General features: G+C 59.0%; 1 protein-coding gene across 5 annotated transcripts in view; it reads right to left on the reverse strand.

The window, feature by feature from the left end:
- LOC123353556 (adhesion G protein-coupled receptor L1) overlaps positions 1–18,637 on the reverse strand; it is a 96,028-nt gene that overhangs the window by 32,824 nt on the left and 44,567 nt on the right. For all 5 annotated transcript variants that reach the window (XM_044994737.1, XM_044994738.1, XM_044994739.1 and 2 more), the window contains exons 3-4: positions 18,170–18,383; positions 10,441–10,550 (exon numbers count right to left, since the gene is read on the reverse strand). In XM_044994737.1, coding sequence (XP_044850672.1) covers positions 10,441–10,550; positions 18,170–18,383 — 324 coding nt within the window. The remainder of the gene's footprint in view (positions 1–10,440; positions 10,551–18,169; positions 18,384–18,637) is intronic.

Consider the following 18,637-nt stretch of genomic DNA (forward strand, 5'->3'; position numbering starts at 1 on the left):
TGTGACGATAATCCCTGGTCAGCATCCTAAATGCCCCCCCGCCCGGTATACCAGTGGGGAAACTGAGGCACGGAGCAGGGAAGCAACTCCTTCCAGCTCACCCAGAAGAGCCAGAAATAGAGCCCAGCTCTTCTGCGCCTCAGTGCAGTGCTCTCGCCACTAGACCACGCTGCCCTCCTGATCCTGTTAGCAGTGGACTGGTGCCCTCCTAGCTCAGAGCCCACAGAGCCCTCCAGTGTCTGCTTGGTCCACTGAAGAGCTTGGGGAAGCAGCACACAGCTCCACCGAAATCCAGGGGGCACTGTGAGCTGCACTGGTCGCGGCGCTGTGCCGAGAGCTCTGCCTCCAACTACATACAAATGACCTTGTTTTTTAACTACACTTTGAATGGAAACTTCCTCCTCTGCGGGGGGGGGGAGGGAGGGCAGGGGGTCTGGCTTCAATCTGACCCCAGGGCGGCTCTGGGGGGCAGGGAATAGGACATGGGGCCTTTCCCCTCTAGGGGGCGCTGGCTTTGATCTGACTCCAGGGCAGGGGACTGGCTGGCTCAGGGGGGCAGGGAATGGGACACAGGGCCTTTCCCCTCTAGGGGGCGCTGGCTCTGATGTGACCCCAGGGCAGGGGACTAGCTGGCTCAGGGGGCAGGGAATGGGACACGGGGCCTTTCCCCTCTAGGGGGCGCTGGCTCTGATGTGGCCCCAGGGCAGGGGACTAGCTGGCTCAGGGGGCCGGGAATGGGACACGGGGCCTTTCGCCTCTAGGGGGCGCTGGCTCTGATGTGACCCCAGGGCAGGGGACTAGCTGGCTCAGGGGGCAGGGAATGGGACACGGGGTCTTTCCCCTCTAGGGGACGCTGGCTCTGATGTGACCCCAGGGCAGGGGACTAGCTGGCTCAGGGGGCAGGGAATGGGACACGGGGCCTTTCCCCTCTAGAGGGCGCTGGCTCTGATCCGACCCCAGGGCAGGGGACTAGCTGGCTCAGGGGGGCAGGGAATGGGACACGGGGCCTTTCCCCTCTAGGGGGCGCTGGCTCTGATGTGACCCCAGGGCAGGGGACTAGCTGGCTCAGGGGGGCAGGGAATGGGACACGGGGCCTTTCCCCTCTAGGGGGCGCTGGCTCTGATCCGACCCCAGGGCAGGGGACTAGCTGGCTCAGGGGGGCAGGGAATGGGACACGGGGCCTGTCCCCTCTAGGGGGCACCACTTTTGATCCCTCTCTGTCTGGCGCCAGCTTTCAGCGCCGTTCAGGCAGAGAGGAGGGAATTCTCCAGGCTGGCATTTGGCCAGGACAGACACCGGGGTTCACACCCCAACCTGCCAGGGGCTCCTTAGCTACATGTCTATTCAGGCCTGGGTGTGAGATGTGACCCGGGAGGGGGGGGCGGTGTGAGGAGTTGGGCCTGGGCTGGGCTTATGGAACTGCGCCCCACCAGAGGTTACTGCTGCCCGACAGACGGACAGCGGGGGCTGCATGGGGCTGGGTAGACAGAGGGGGAGAAAGGGGATAGACAGTTGGCTACCAGCTGTGTGTGAGGATAGACAGAGCGCTGTGTATGGGGCTGAGTAGATGCAGAGAAGGGGTGTTTGAGGGTAGATAGGGAGTTTATGGGGCTGGCTGGATAGAGAGGTGTGTATGGAATGGATGGGTGGGTGCACCTGGGGATGGATGAATGGATAGGGGGGATGAATGGATAAAGGGGTGTGTATGGGGCTGGATGGACAGACCGGGGGGTATGTATGGGGCTGGTTGGACAGACAGAGGGGTATGTATGGGGCTGGGTGGATAGAGGGGTGTGCATGGGGCTGGCTGGCTGTATGGAGAGGTGTGTATGGGGGATGGATGGATGGATGGATGGAGTGGTGTGCATGGGGCTGTATGGACAGACAGAGGGTGTCTATGGGGCTGGCTGGCTGGATCGAGGGGATGGATGGTCAGACAGAGGAGTGTGCATGGGGCTGGATGGACAGACAGAGCGGTGTGTATGGGGCTGGCTGGATGGACAGACAGAGCGGTGTGTATGGGGCTGGCTGGCTGGACAGACAGAGCGGTGTGTATGGGGCTGGCTGGAGCGGAGTGCATGGGGATGGATGGACAGACAGATGGGTGTGTATGGGGCTGGCTGGCTGGACAGACAGAGGGGTGTGCATGGGGCTGGGTGGACAGATAGAGGGGTGTGTGGGGAGATGGATGGATGGATGGATGGACAGACAGAGGGGTGTGTATGGGGCTGGCTGGAGCGGTGTGTATGGGGCTGGCTGGACAGACAGAGGGGTGTGTATGGGGCTGGCTGGCTGGACAGAGAGAGGGGTGTGCATGGGGCTGGATGGACAGACAGAGGGGTGTGTATGGGGCTGGCTGGCTGGACAGACAGAGGGGTGTGCATGGGGCTGGCTGGCTGGACAGACAGAGGGGTGTGTATGGGGCTGGCTGGCTGGACAGACAGAGGGGTGTGCATGGGGCTGGGTGGACAGACAGGGGTGTGCATGGGGCTGGATGGACAGACAGAGGGGTGTGTATGGGGCTGGTTGGCTGGACAGACAGAGGGGTGTGCATGGGGCTGGCTGGAGCGGTGTGTATGGGGCTGGCTGGACAGACAGAGGGGTGTGTATGGGGCTGGCTGGCTGGACAGACAGAGGGGTGTGCATGGGGCTGGATGGACAGACAGAGGGGTGTGTATGGGGCTGGCTGGCTGGACAGACAGAGGGGTGTGTATGGGGCTGGTTGGCTGGACAGACAGAGGGGTGTGCATGGGGCTGGATGGACAGACAGAGGGGTGTGTATGGGGCTGGCTGGAGCGGTGTGTATGGGGCTGGCTGGACAGACAGAGGGGTGTGTATGGGGCTGGCTGGCTGGACAGACAGAGGGGTGTGCATGGGGCTGGGTGGACAGACAGGGGTGTGCATGGGGCTGGGTGGACAGACAGGGGTGTGTATGGGGCTGGTTGGCTGGACAGACAGAGGGGTGTGTATGGGGCTGGCTGGCTGGACAGACAGAGGGGTGTGCATGGGGCTGGATGGACAGACAGAGGGGTGTGTATGGGGCTGGCTGGAGCGGTGTGTATGGGGCTGGCTGGACAGACAGAGGGGTGTGTATGGGGCTGGCTGGCTGGACAGACAGAGGGGTGTGCATGGGGCTGGGTGGACAGACAGGGGTGTGCATGGGGCTGGATGGACAGACAGAGGGGTGTGTATGGGGCTGGTTGGCTGGACAGACAGAGGGGTGTGCATGGGGCTGGATGGACAGACAGAAGGGTGTGTATGGGGCTGGTTGGCTGGACAGACAGAGGGGTGTGTGTGGGGATGGACAGACTGACAATCTAGTAGTGCTGGAGCCTGACTCTCACCCCCTCGTTGCCCCTCCCTGGTTGGCTCTGGGGTCGGCCGTTCTCCCCAGTGCAGAAGACCGTGGCCGTTGGCGGCGAGTTCTGTGGGGCGGCGCTGACAGCCGGCCCGGCTGAACTCCTGCCCTGGAGATGGCTCCGGAAGGGCACGGGGCTAAGGCGGTGCGGAGCGAGGTGGCCCCCTGCCTTGCTCCATGGGAGCCCCGAGGGCTAGCCTGGGCCCGGCCTCCTCGGCATCCTGCTGCAGCACTAACGCCAAGCTGGTGAACTTGTGGAAAGGGAACTGTGGGGGGAGGGATATTAAATACAGGGGGAAGCGAGTTAAAAATAGTGCTTGGGAAGGGGAAAAAACAGCTCCAGCCGGAAATTAACATCCGCCAATCCGCTCAGCAGGGGCCTTAGTGACACAGGCCGTAGCAGCCGGGTAGAAATCTCCAGCCACACACGTTTGTGCCAGGGCGGGAGGCAAATTGGTGCCCCACCCTGGGGATGTTGTGGGGTTCGGAGGCGGGGGGGCGCGAATTGCCTTGCTGCCAACGGAGCCGCATGAGACCTGGGGCTTAACCCTAACCCGGCTCCCGTGACGATGGGTGGATAAAAAATATGGAAAACTTGGGGCGAGATTGTCGGCTGGTCCACACAGGTGCTGGCTGAGAGTGACGGGTTCCCCCGTGCCGCTCTGCTAAGGGCTGAGTCTGTTGTGGCCAGGCCAGCGAGCTCTCTAGCGCTAGGGCCGTAGCTCTGAAGAGCCCCGGGGCAGCCCCGTCACGTTGGCCGGCCCGACAGCTCAGAGCGCCCTAACCCCAGCGGAGAATCTGCCCCTCGACGTGTAGCCCTTGTGGCTGCAGAGAAACAAGCCCCGGAGACGGGGAGGCTCCCGAAGCCGACGGCAGCTAGACAGAGCCAGGCTTCCTTCCGGTTTTAAAATCAAATGATTTCTAAGCTGATCTCGCCTTTTGGGGTCTGGGTTTTTGACCGTTCAGGGCTGATGATGCTGTAAACCAGACGGGGTGTGGGGGGGTGGCGGGGTGGGGCAGAGCAAAGGAATCAGAATGGGCCTGTGCCCCTTTTCTTGGCTGCTTCAGGAAGCTCTTTGGGGCAGGGGGGCCGTCCCCTTCTCTGTCTGTGCAGCACCCGGCAGAAGGGTAGGGGGCCTGGATCTTGGCTGAGACCTCCAGGCATTGCTATAATAATAACTAGTGAATAACTGCTCATCCAACTGAGTAAAGGCAGCCCGGGCCTGGCCTGAAATATACACAGCTGCTGTCAATGACTAACAAATCCCTTGTGGAAAAAACAGAGGCGCCCCCTCGAGATCCCGGGGGAAGGAAGGGAAAGAAACAATGTGACAGGAAATAAAAGAGAGAGGCGGGGGGGGGGGGGGGGCTGAGAAAAAGGGTTGGGTTTTTTTTCTATTTGCACAATTATAACAGTTATAGTTTTATAATCCTGCCCCCTCCAAAATAAATTAAATAGATAAGAAAAAAACAAACAAAAAGACCCAACCAAAATTAGAGGCATTCAATTAACGCAAGGAAAATTGGCACCTGAAGAAGGAAAATAGGCTGTTTGGTTAGAACGGAGGCAGCTGCAAAGGAAGAAAGCGGGGAGTTCGACACACACACCCTCCGTCCCCCTCCCCCATCTCCCCGCTTTCTGCACCCCTGCCCTGCCCCAACCCCCAAAGATCAACAGCACTGGGGCACCCCTTGGGAGAGCAGGAAGGGACAGACGGATGGCATGGGGCCGCATGGAGCGCAGAGAGAGAGGAGGAGCTGCATGGTTGGGGGGGAGGTCTGGCTGCTGATTATCCCGGCCCGGTGCAAAGCATTGTGGGTTAGAAGGCGCCAGACGCGCTCCGGGATGGAAGCACGTTTTTGTCGTGGTGAGTTGAATGAGGCCTGGCAGGGTTGGCGTGACTCCCATCATGCTTTGCTTCATGTTAGCACGACTCCCATCATGCTTTGCTTCATGTTAGCACGACTTCCATCATGCTCCACCTTGTGGTTAAGTAGTGGGAGTTGGGGGGCACATGCTGGGCATGCAGCTGTGTGAAATCACAGCTGCTTCCCACAATGCCGTGGTGGTGCCCAGCTTTGGGCCTGGCCTCCTGGGATCTAGCCCTGGCTCCCTCCCCTTTCAGAGCTGAGAACAGAACCCAGGAGTCCTGACTCCTAGCTCGCTGGCCTGTGCTGTCGCCTTCTCCACTCCCCCGTGCCCAGCATGGGGCCGATGCCCACCCCCGCAGTGTTATGCCCAGGGCTGGGGAGAGGCCCAAACCCTGCACACGCAGCCGAGCTGGCTGAAAGCTTTTCCCCAAATCTCTCCCCCGCCATTTAAAAAATGCAGGGAGGTCAAAATGAGCCCATGGCACGGGCCCGGCTCGGTTATGATGAAAACCTGGTCGGGACGGTTACTCGGGCGAGCTCCCAGAAGGGCCAAGAGCCCTGTGGCTGAGCCGTCACTTGGCAGATGAAGACCCGGGTTCAAGGTCCTGCTCGGCCTGATTCACAGCAGCAGCTTGACCCTGGGTCTGGCGCATCCCTGAGCCCTGGGCGACTCAGGGTGGAGGAGAGGCTCCGCTGCCTCTTCTTCCAGCGGGGGTTTGATGCCGGTTCAAGGCCTGGCAGTGAATCTTACATCCTAGCCATGAGCCTGCCCTGTTGGGTTACCTTGGGGTCCCCCCACCCCAGGACTTGCCTGTCTCATATCGGAGGTTGCCAGCCCCACGTCTGACCCGGGAGGGCTGCCCCCTCGCAATGGGGAACAGCAGACACTGAGGCCCCTCTGATAGCCGGGTCTCAGCTCCTCGTGCTGGGGACTCCAGGATGGGCTGGTCCCCGGCCTGGGCTGGCTGGACCCTCCTGAGCAGGGACGGAGCAGACAGGTGACGCCAATGGAGTGGCATCGCTTTACGCCAGCTCTGGATCTGGCCCCTTCTGCCCCAGATCCCTCGGTCTGCCCCACCGCCTTGGCCATCCTCCTTTCCCTATGGGAAAACCTGGGGCCCACGCGCCCACTTCCCAGTGATTCCCAGCTGGCTGCTGCCTCAGCACTAGGCCCAGAAGGTGCCTCTGACCCTAGCCAGGGGGCTCTGGAGCTGAGAAAGCCGCTCCCTGGCCTGTCCTGCCAGACCCACGGTGAGCTAGCTCTGGATTTACACACCCAAGTCAATGAAATCAGAGGCGCAGACACCCAGCTGGTGTAAACGGGCGTAGAGCCATTAAAGTCAATTCCCCACTTGGGAATCTGCTTTTCAGAGAGTGACATCAGATTTACACCTTGGTATCCATGAGAGCAGGATTTTGCTTCATCTGAGTTACTCCGGTTTGAATCTGATTTGGCGGGAGTTAAATCTTGCTTTACACCCTGGTGTAACTGAGGTCAGAGTCCAGCTTCTAGGCAGTGACTCCAGATTTACAGCTTGGTGTAAATGAGAGCAGGATTTTGCTTCATCTGAGTTACTTTGGTTTGAATCCGGTTTGGATGGAGTTAACTCTTGCTTTATACCCTGGTGTAACTGGGATCAGAGTCCAGCTTCCTGGCAGTGACTCCAGATCTACACCTTGGTATAAGCAAGAGCGGGATTTTGCTTCATCCGAGTTACTCTGGATGTACGCTCCAGTTTTGGTGGCGCTAACTCCTGCTTTCCACGCTGGTCACGGTGGGAGCAGAATTGGACTTCTAGGGAGCCACTTTGGGTTTACACCGCAGCATAACTGAGAGCCAGATCTGGATTCAGCACCGTCATGCCAGCATTGCTGAGCTCCACCCCCGCTCTCTCTCTCGTCGCTAGTCCCACGGCCCGAACCTCGCCTGTCCCTTGCTGACGTTGGCTGTTGGGTGAGTGGCAGCGCGGGGGAGAGCAGATGGTGGGCACCGAGCCAGCGCCAGGAGAACAGCCGCGCCTTGAAATGTGAGGAGAGGGGTGGCCAATCCGCTGCAGCGATGCCACCCGGCAAGCATTTGGGCAGTGCGTATGTCGCCTTGAAATGTGTTGCATGAGCGGGTGGGAGTGTGGGGGGGGAGACATGTCAATTTCCATTTCTCCCAAGGAAGGAGCGGCAGATGGGAATGGAAATCGGGGAGTGGCAGAGGGGCCCAGCTGGTGTAAACGGGCGAGGGATAAACCCTACGCCGAATCACAACGCCTTGGATCTGGCCCAGCTGACACAGGCAGCCACATGGTGAGGAGGCAGGGACAGGAATGCTCTGCCTCTCGGATACCGGGTGTGAGTGCTGGCATATGCAACATGCATGGGTGTGCCTCTGGGTGCATGCATGTGTGCTGTGTACAGATGTGTGCAATGTACAGGCGTGTGCATCTGTGCGCTTGCAAGTGTGCAGGATACAGACGTGTGCAATGTACAGGGGTGTGCATATGTGTACATGCGTGTGTGCAGGATACAGTCATGTGCAATGTGCAGGCGTGTGCATATGTGTGCATGCTACAGATATGTGCAGTGTACAGGCAAGGTGCAGCTATGTTCATGTGTGTGTGCTGTGTATAGACACGTGCAATGTACACACGTGCATCTGTGTGCATGTGTGTGTGAAGGATACAGACGTGCAATGTGCAGGCATATGTGTGTGCTGTGTACAGATGTGTGCATTATGCAGGTGTATGCATATGTGTGCATGCTACGGGCATGCTACAGACATGTGCAATGCACATACATGTGCATCTGTGTGCATGTGTGTGAGTGGGATACAAACGTGTGCAATGTACAGGTGTGTGCATCTGTGTGCATGTGTGTGTGCAGTGTACGCACATGTGCGATGTATACACCTGCATCTGTGTATGTGTGTGTGTGCGTGAAAACTCATTCAGCTGGGACCTCAGGGCCAGGCCCTTAGCTGGGGGAAATCAGCAGAGCCCGGCAGGCTCCAATTTCCAGCCCTCCATCTCTGCAGCTCTCTCCTCTCCACGCTCCGTCGCTCCCCCTGCCATCCGTCCCCCCCTTGTGCTGGCCCCCCCACCCTTCCCGCCTAGCCCTCTCTGCAGCCCCATCCCGCTCGCAGCCCAGCCTGTCTGAGATCCCAGCCCAGTCTCAGTGGGGTGCCCCCATGCTGTTGGGAGGGGGGCAGAGTCAGTTATATCCTGAGATGAGGGAGGTTGTCTGGGCACGTCCCCCGCGGAGCTGAAAGGAAAAGGAACAGGAATCGGAGTTAAAACGGTTAAGAGGATGCGCTGGACTCTGACGTCCTCTCGGCTCCGGCTCTGTCTGCGAGGAGAAACCAAAGGGGGTGTTACCAGGGCTCCCCTCCCCCCAGCCCAGCCCCCCCAGAAAAAGACAGTGCGTCAAACAACAGGAAGCAACGCCCCCCACCCCTGAAATGATATGCCCTGGCTCGCGCTACACAAAGCGGCAGGGAGGGGACAGGGGGTGTTTGCTGCAGACCCAGAGGGAGAGAGGCGCCCCAAAACTGGCTCCCTTAGACAGCAGCGCTGGCTTCAAACCCCACCCCCCAGCCTGCTGTTCCTTCTCTGTTGATCCCCAGTAGGCATGGATGAGCTGGAGCAAAGATCCTACTGTGCACCCCAGAGTTGGGATCACTCTCCTGGGATCCTTTTGGGGTTCCTCTGGTTTGGGGGAACCCAGTGGGGGCAGGCACTGAGCAACCTACAGAGGCAGGATTTGGGGGGCAGAGCGCCTCCTGTTGCTTTCTATGCTGGGAGCTGGCTAGGGTTGGCAACCCTCCAGGATTGTCCTGAAGTCTCCAGGAATTAAAGATTATGTCATGTGATGAAACCTCCAGGAATATGTCCAACCAAAATTGGTAACCCTAGACCTGGTTCCCTTGGAGGCCAAGGAGCTGTCACAGAGCCAGCTCAGCCTGCCAAGGTGGGACTTCCTGTTTTTTCCAGACCTGACTTCCTGTTTGTTCCTTGAACCCCACTTCCTGTTTCCACACAGGAGGACCTGCTCCTCAGGAGGGAATTTCCCAGGCCCAAGAGGAGCAGGGGACTGTCAGCCTGTCCTGTTTCCAACACACCTGCGGCTCCGATTGCTGCTGGGTGTGTGTTGGGAAGGGGAGCTGAGTGGGGGCGGAGGGGTGTGCACACATGCAGAGCACACCCGCATGTGCCCACATCCACACGCACAGCACATAGGGAGCACATGCATACACATGTGGAGCACACACATGTACACACACACACACAGAGTCTCTCTTCCCTCCCCAACTCCAGATCTCCCTTCTGCTCCTCCCCCCGCTCTGGCCTAGGGCAGGTGCTCCCCAAACCCAGCCCAACCCAGGGCCCCCCGTTGCCAGAAACCTGCCCCAGAAGGACGCTCCCTTCTCAAACGTAGCTCCAGGATCCTTCCCACCTGAGTCCTGACCTCCACCCTCCCCCACTGCTCTAACCACTAGACCCCACTCCCCTCCCACCGCATGGGGACACGTGGGTCGCCAATCACTTCTCCCCACTCAGCCCCTTCCTGGGACCAGTACAATCCCCCCCACCCCGGAACAAGCAGGGCAGGTCCTCATCCTAGCCTCGCTCCGCAGCGCCCCCTTGGGATGGGCAGGGTACTGCAGTGTAACCTTAGGTGTGGCTGGGACGCGAGGTGACCTCCATGGTGATGCTGGGCAGCGCTGGCTGGAGAGCCGGCGGGAACCGCAGGGTCTGTCTGTGTCCAGCAGCCTCAGTGGCGAGACGTGTGATACGCGCCCCCCCCCCCCCCCGCGGGCTTGCTGGCTTCTCTATTACTTCTAGGGGCTCACACTGACTGTGAGGGGAGCAAGCCCCCTACCGAGCCCCTCACACCCTCTCCTTGCACCACAGCGCCCCCTAGCACCACACTGGGGCCAGCAGTGACAGCGGGGGGCAGGGACATCTCCTCCATTAGCATCTCCCCCTCCAGCCCCGTGGCATGTTCTCCCCCAAAGGATGGAGCCAAAGCGAGGCACCCAAATCCTTTAGCCCTGGTCCCAGTCATTCCCCCCCGCAAGTCCTCCCCCCAGCGCCAGGGATCAGGGAGCCGGTTCTGGGGGGTCTCCCCCCGCTTTGGGTGGGAGGTTTTTCACAGCAAGGAGGGAAGCGAACAAATCGGACCCGGACACGGTTGTAAAGAGCAACGAGAATGGGACTCACTATATGGGACACAGTCATACTGGACCTCCAGGTACTTGTAGGTTCCGGGGCAGGGGTCCGGGAAGGCGTCCGATCCAGCCACCACCACGCACTGCGTCCGGTTATTGCACCTGGGGGAGAGAGGGGGCCCGGGGGGCCGATACATTAAAGACAGTCCCGGAGTGATGCAACATAACAGTGCCGAAATGCGGCCACCTCTGGGGCGTGTCAGGGCAGCGCAGAACCCTGGCTGAAACAGGAGCAGGGCTGGGCAGGAGAGGGATGTCGGGAAGCGACGAGGAGATGGCTGGCCTTGGGATGGGGCCAGGAAGCTGGGCTTCATGCCCTGACTTTTGTGAGAAACATGGGGAGGGCGCGGGGGGTCCTTCAGTGACCTTCAGAGGATCAGGGCCTTGGTTTTATGTCTTGCCCTAAAGGCAGCTCATTCAAGCCTCAGACTGGGAGTCTGGACAGCTCAGGGGAGCGGTGCCTAGGGGTTAGAGCTGGGAGGGCTGGAGGTCAGGACACCTGGGTTCTAGTCCCACGTCTAGGGAGTGGTGCCTATGGGTTACAGCGGGGAGGGCTGGGGGTCAGGACAGCAGTGCTCTATTCCCACGTCTAGGGAGTGGTGCCTAGGGGTTAGAGCAGGGAGGTTGGAGTCAGGATACCTGGGTTCTAGTCCCACATCTAGGGAGTGGTGCCTAGGGGTTAGAGTGAGGCTGAGGGAACTGGGGGTCAGGACACCTGGGTTCTCTTCCCGGCCTTGACACAGAGTTGGCGTGCAGAAACCCATTCCCGTTCCGGTGTCTCAGTTTCCACCACTGTGAAATGTGGAGATGGCACCGAAGAAGCCCCGTCTGCAAGGCGGGATGTACATCGGCCTGTGTCTGTGGGGTCTCAATCCAGGGCAGACAATCCCCAGGGCTGTCTCGCCTTTCACCCCCTCCCACTGAGTATCTCAGCCTGAGCCCAGCGTAAAACCGATTCCCTCTACTGGGCCTGCTCAGAACACGGGGCGCAGGGCACCCACGACCAGGCTGAAAGAAGGGGCTGCTTTAGCTAGGGGGCAGAATTGGCCTGTGGAACCCACTGCCACAGAATGAGACGGGCCAAAACCGCAGCAGGCCAGGTCGGGCCTGGCTGGGTCACCTGAGCATCCCAGGCAGGAGAAAAAAGCGTGAAATCAGGGCTGGAACCCTGGCCCCTGAGCGAAGGGGTAAAAGGCCCCACCTAGGCTTGTTATTCCATCACTGCCCTCTAGGGGGCTCCCTGCACCAGCCTCTGAAGCTGCTGGTGTGAGTGGCTGGAGCCGGGAGACCAGGGTAGATGGGCCCATCGGGAGGGTGATTCCTGTGTTCCAAACACACCCCCACACACATACACACACCTACTCATTCCCATGTGTGCAGATTCACCCCCCCACACTTACTACATACAGCTCCACCCCCCACACACCTGCACCCCCCTCCATGCACGCCCATGTCAGCATGGCCCCATCTACACCCCCCTCCCCCCTCCCCCCCCCACTCGGGGTTGTGGGTTCTCACCGCCACGCTGCCTGTTACAATCACGTCTCTGTGGCAGGCCGCGTGTGGGTGAGGGGGAGGTTTGGCTCAGGGGTATTTTTCCCGGCAAGCACTGCAGGATAATTGCCCAAACTACATTAGCTCTGTGGAGGGGGTTTCCTGGGGGGCTGAGAGCCCCGGGCTGGGGGCCCCTCATTGTTCGGCTCGCTATTGTCACCGAGCCGAGGCTGAAAGTCCAAGAGTGGAGTAATAAATATCCAGGAAGAGCTGCTTCCTTGATGGTATTTCACCTTTAACGGCCTCTCCGGCTCAGTCCCACAGCTAGAACCGCAGAGAGAGCGGGAGAGAACAAAGCCAGGGAGAGAGAGAAAGAAGAACAGCATGAAAGGAAGCCAGAAGGGAAGAAAGAACAAAAGAAAGAAAGAGGAGCAGGGCGGGAAAGAAGGAACGGATGTAAGAACGAACGAGGCGAGCGTGCAGGCGGGAGGGGGAGGGGGAGCGGTGGGACAGGTGGGACGGCAAGAGGAGGGGTATAAAGAGAGAAGAGGGGAATTAGGGAACCCTCCTTCAGGCCCACCCTGCCCAGCTCCCCTTGGCCGTGCTGCCTCCTGTGGCAGGGAGTCCCGCAGGGTAACAGGCAACACGTTTCCTTTTGGGGGTTCTAAGCTCACGGCTGCTTGGGACTCCCCTGGGGCTCAGGACCCAGCGAGCAGCCCCCAAAGGGGGAGCAGGGAGGGGCCGGGGGAGTCACCCAGTAAAGCTAAGTAGGGTTCAAAGACTCCCTCTGTTCTCCCAGTGGGAGGGCGAAGACCCACTCCCTCCTCCCCCTAGCGCCTGTGCCCTGGGGCATGGACCCCTCGGGGGGCTGGGAGGTGATTCCTGGTGCCTGTGCCCCAGGGAGCAGATCCCTTGTGTGTGTGTGGGGGGGGTGATTCCTGGGAGTTCTCTGACCAGACGTTAACCTGAGGGTACCTCTGGTGTCAAAGATGAAAGAACCCTGGTGTCCTGGCCAGTCTGATGTCCCAGGTCCAAGAGGAGGCCATGGGGGGGAGGGGGAGGGGGAGGGGGAGGTCTTGGGGGAGGGGTCAGTGTTCAGGACCGAGCAGAGTCCAGAGGCAGCTGGAGCTGAGCCCCCGGAGTCGCTCCCCCGAGCTGGGAGTCAAGCATGCTCTTGTCATTGCGGAGAATGGCCATGGGAGGGCGACATTGCTCCACTCATCCCCCCTCCGCAGCCTTTGCCCCAGGCTGCTGAACCCCTGACCTGCCTATACCAGGGTGGGGGGTTCTGTTCCCTGCCCCCAGGTCATAGCTGAGGACTGGCCAACTCACCTCCCGTCAGAGGTCGCGGGGGGCGGCTAATGGAAGGGAGAGGAAAGAACTGGGGAGAGAGTGGAAATGAATGAACATATGGCCCAGCCCCTTGGGGGATGCATCAAATCGGAGGGGGGGGCAGGAGTAAGGGGGTTCAAAGTCTCCTGTGACCTCCACAGCAAAAGTGTGGGACCCAGCCCCCCTGAACTAACCCCCAGGCCCCACTCCCCTCCCAGAGCTAGGGACAGAACCCAGGAGTCCTGCTCCCACACCCTGACCCCCCGGAAGTTCCTGCAGCCCTAGCCAAGGCTGGAGCCAGGGCGGATTTGGGAGCTGCCTGGTGCCAACCAGCTGGGGGAGCAGGTGGTGGGAGCCTGGAGAGGGCCCCCCTCCCTTCCCTGCCCATCTCTGGCAAACAGCCGTGGCTAATGAGGCGGCAGCTGCCCCGCCCCGGGGGAGCCCTGCCTGGGTCCCGGGGACACGAGCCCAGGTTGCTCTAGCAGCCGACGGCCCCGGGGAACGGCCCCGTCCACCCCTTCTCCGATTGCATCAGCCTTGCCAGGGAGAGCAGGTGGCAGGAGCTAACGAGGGAGGGATCGGGGGGGGGGTATGGGGGGGGGTTGTCGGAGCTCCCTGGCAGCAGGGATGGGGGGTGGCATTGCCAGGAGGAGGAAGGTGGTGATCTCTCCACCCACCCCACCCTGCAACACTCCTGTTCCTGCTGCAAGGGCTTCTGGGAGTCTGGCTCACAGGCCCAATGGTGGGAATTGAAGCTAGCATCCTGACTCCCAGCCACCCTCTGCTCTAACCACTAGGCACCACCCCCTCCCAGAGCCGGGGCTAGAACCCAGGAGTCCTGACTTTGCTTTATAACTGTGAAAATGTTTGCCTTGGTCTGCCACCCATCCAGCAGGACTAGCCAGATCAGCCGGGCCATCAAGGACCATCGCAGTACAAAGGCTGGTTACTGGCACCTGGGAAATGCTGCTTGGAAGCTGAATGAAGGAAATTTATTTTGTTTTAACAAAGCCACAGGAAAATCTTCCATCTCTTTGGCTGTTTGAACTCTGGGGGGTCAGAGAAAGCAAACTGAAGCCAGAGCTCCCCAGAGGCTGCCTCCTGGGTCCGCCCTGAGAGACGCCTCGAATTGACAGATCACGACAACCCTCAGGAGCTAGCTGGGAACTCACGGGTGTGTGTATGTTCGCTTGCTTTACTCTGTCACTAACTCGGATTTCTTCTCCCTAGTTAATAAACCTTTAGCTAGTTTGGTCCAGGCCTGGCTACGGGCGCTGTCGTTGGTGTAGGATCTAGAGTACCAATGATCTGGGGTCAGTGACTGGCCTCTTAGGGCTGGAAGCAACCCGAGCGTGGTGAGTTTTGGTGTGAGCAGGGCCGATGCTTCCATTAGGCGACCCTAGGCGATTGCAATCGCCTGGCAATCGCCTAGGGCGCCAGGATTCGGGGGGCTGCATTTTGTGCGCTCCCCACGGGGCGCACGGGAGCTTCCGGTTCCGCTCCCGTCGCGCCGCTGAAGAAGGACCTTCTGCCAACGTGCCGTGGAAAACAGCGGCAGGCAATTGAGCAGCTCAATGGCTGCCACTGTCGCCTGCGGCATTTCGGCGGAGGGTCCTTCTTCGGCGGCGCGACGGGAGTGGAACCGGAAGCTCCCGCGCGCCCTGAGGGGAGCGCACAAAATGCCACCCCCCGAATTCTGCCTAGGGCGCCAGAAACCCTGGCGCCGCTCCTGGGTGTGAGTGACCATTTGTCACTAAGTCCTGTGTGTCCGGGCGGCAGGATAGACTGGAGAGGCTACGGGGAGTGTCTGCGACCAATCCGGGAGTTCACAGTTGTTACTGGCTGGGTGAAATCTCATTATACAACACTCCACCAGCTTGAGGGGTCTGCCCGGTTTGCGACAGTCTCTGCCCTGAGGTTGGCACCCGCAGTTGTGAGCTGCTCCAGACGTCTTCCTTCCAGAACCAGGGATAGAACAAAGGAGTCCTGACTCCCAGCCACACCCCCTGCTGCTTTAACCACTAGACCCCGCTCCCCCAATCTCTGTGGATGTCTCACTGCTGTAGAGATGGGTCCTCCCTAAAGCAGACAGCCCCTCTGCCAGCCAAGTAGCCATTCTCCACGGGGCTGTGCCAGGCTGGGGGGGCGGGGGTGGAGCCAGGTTGGGGGGAAGCTGTGCCAGACGTGGGGGCTGTGTCAGGCTGGTGGGGGAGGGCAGAGCTGTGCCAGATGCAGGGGCATTGCCAGCCTGGGGGCTGAGCGGTGGTCCAGGACCTGGCCACACAGTACCCAGGAAGGAAACCCTCTTTGGAAAAGCCCTCTGACCACACGCTGCCTGTGCCCGCCCAATGCCCGCCGGCCTGCCCTTTCTTCTGCTGGCCTCCACCCACCCCTAGCCCTCACCCCCAGATCTCACTGCCCCCCACTCCCCCCCCAGCTAGCCTGCCTTGGAACACCCCCTCCCCCACAGCCCCTTGGCTACTGTGTTAGCTGTGGGGGAGGGGGTGTTCCAAGGCAGGCTAGCTGGGGGGGGAGTGGCTCCAAGCCCCGTGGAGAATGGCTACTTGGCTGGCAGAGGGGCTGTCTGCTTTAGGGAGGACCCATCTCTACAGCAGTGAGACATCCACAGAGATTGGGGGAGCGGGGTCTAGTGGTTAAAGCAGCAGGGGGTGTGGCTGGGAGTCAGGAGTCCTTTGTTCTATCCCTGGTTCTGGAAGGAAGACGTCTGGAGGTGTACAGCATGGGGCGCATGTGTGTGTGTGTGCAACCCTCGCTGCAACCCTGCAACCCTCGCTGGCAGATGCCATATGGACCTGGCATGGGGAGATAGATAGATAGATAGATAGATAGATAGATAGATCAGGTGGATAGATCAGGTGGATGGGGATAGATAAATAGAGTGGGTGGGTGGGGATAGATAAATAGAATGAATGGGTGGATGGGGGTCGATCGATAGAATGAATGGGTGTATGGAGATAGATAGATAGATAGATAGATAGATAGATAGATTGATAGATAGATAGATGGGTGTATGGGGATAGATAGATAGGAGGTGTATGGAGATAGATAGATAGATCAGGTAGATGAGGATAGATAGATAGATAGATAGAATGGGTGGGTGGGTAGGGATAGATAGATAAATAGAACGAATGGGTGGATGGGGATCGATAGATAGATAGATAGAAGGGGTGGATGGAGACAGAAAGATAAATAGACAGGGTGGATGGAGACAGACAGAAAGAAAGAAAGAACGGGTGAATGGGGATAGATAGATAGATAGATAGATAGGGTGTATGGGGACAGATAAATAAATAGACAGGATAGATAGAATGGGTGGGTGGGTATAGATAGATGAATAGAACGAATGGGTGGCTGGAGATAGATATATTGAATGGGGATAGATACATAGATAGAAGGGGTGGATGGACATAGATAGATAGAAGGGGTGGATGGAGATAGATAGAACAGGTGAATGGGGATAGATAAATAGATAGGAGTGGATGGAGATAGATCGATAGATAGATAGAGGGGGTGGATGGGGATAGATAGATGGGGTGGGTGGGGATAGATAGATAGAATGGGTGGATGGGTATAGATAGAGGGGGTGGATAGGGATAGATAGATGGAATGGGTGGATGGGTATAGATAGAGGGGGTGGATAGGGATAGATAGATAGAATGGGTGGATGGGTATAGATAGAGGGGGTGGATAGGGGTAGATAGATGGAATGGGTGGATGGGTATAGATAAATAGATAGAAGGAGTGGATGGAGATAGATAGATAGAGGGGGTGGGTGGGGATAGATGGAATGGATGGATGGGTATAGATAAATAGATAGAAGGAGTGGATGGAGATAGATAGATAGAGGGGGTGGTGGGGATAGATAGATAGAAGGAATGGATGGAGATAGATAGATAGATAGATAGATAGATGGGGTGGGTGGGGATAGAATGGGTGGATGGGTATAGATAGATGAGGGGATGGATGGGGATAGATAGATAGAGGGGGTGGATGAGGATAGATAGATGGGGTGGGTGGGGATAGATAGATAGAATGGGTGGATGGGTATAGATAGAGGGGGTGGATAGGGATAGATAGATGGAATGGGTGGATGGGTATAGATAAATAGATAGAAGGAGTGGATGGAGATAGATAGATAGAGGGGGTGGTGGGGATAGATAGATAGAAGGAATGGATGGAGATAGATAGATAGATGGGGTGGGTGGGGATAGAATGGGTGGATGGGTATAGATAGATAGATAGGAGTGGATGGAGATAGATAGAATGGGTGGATGGGTATAGATAGATGAGGGGATGGATGGGGATAGATAGATAGAGGGGGTGGATGAGGATAGATAGGTAGATAGATGGATGGCTGGATGGGGCAGATGGGGAGAGATAGATAGATAGATAGATAGGTGGGGGTGGTGGATGGGGATAGACAGACAGACGATGGCTGTGGACGGTGAATTCGCCTGCTTAGGTTACGTGCAGCCTCTAGCCGCGTGTCTTGGTTTCGTTCTCTGGGGAACCTTTGCTCTCCCCCACCCTTGTTCCCCAGCTGGAAACCTGCTTGTTTTCACTCTGACTAGATCTCCAGGCTGCGAGGGCAGGGAACTGCTGAGGGGCAGGTGACTCAAACACTCTGGCGTGTGCACTGCCCCCGTGGGGATTTCGGGGGGTAGCCAGTGATGTCACAGGGGCTCAGGGATTGGGGTGCACCTGGGGGGCTAACAGGCTTGGGGGCGGTGAGGAGCTGGCACCCAGTTAAACACAAGTGATTCTTCCTCTAGCTGGAGGCAGGGGGGAACAAGGTGCAGCCCTGGGCACCCAGGAGAGACAGGGGTCCCCTTGCCCGGGGGGTGCCGTATGGGGTGCGGGTGAGGCGCGCTCACCTCTGGGACATGATCTTGAAGGCGTCAGGGAGGTAGCACTGCACGTTCTCCATCTGGAAGGGGTCGGCATCACAGATCTTGTCGTCCGTGCGCCCGTAGTTGGCGTTCTCCACCATGATGACGTCGCTGCCGGGGCAGCGCAGCTCGATGGGGTAGCCCTCGCAGGCCAGTTCCCGCCGCACCAGGCCAAAGGGCAGCCCGGCGCGGCTCAGACCTAGGGGAGAGAGACAGGCGGAGACGGTGAGAGGCATGAGTGGGTCGGCTCCCCATTCCTCCCCCCCATCTACTGCCTCAGTTTCCCCACCCTCTGAAGCTCAGGTGGCATCTGTAATTCACCTCCCCATCTGCCCATGGAGTGAGAAGCCAGATCATGGCACTGGGAACCCGGACTCCTGGGTTCTATCCCCAGCCCTGGGAGGGGAGAGGGGTCTAGTGGTCAGAGCAGGGGGTGGCAGAGGACCCGTGGGT

This window comes from Mauremys mutica, chromosome 20, assembly GCF_020497125.1.
Source record: "Mauremys mutica isolate MM-2020 ecotype Southern chromosome 20, ASM2049712v1, whole genome shotgun sequence".
Classification (NCBI taxonomy): Eukaryota; Metazoa; Chordata; order Testudines; family Geoemydidae; genus Mauremys; species Mauremys mutica.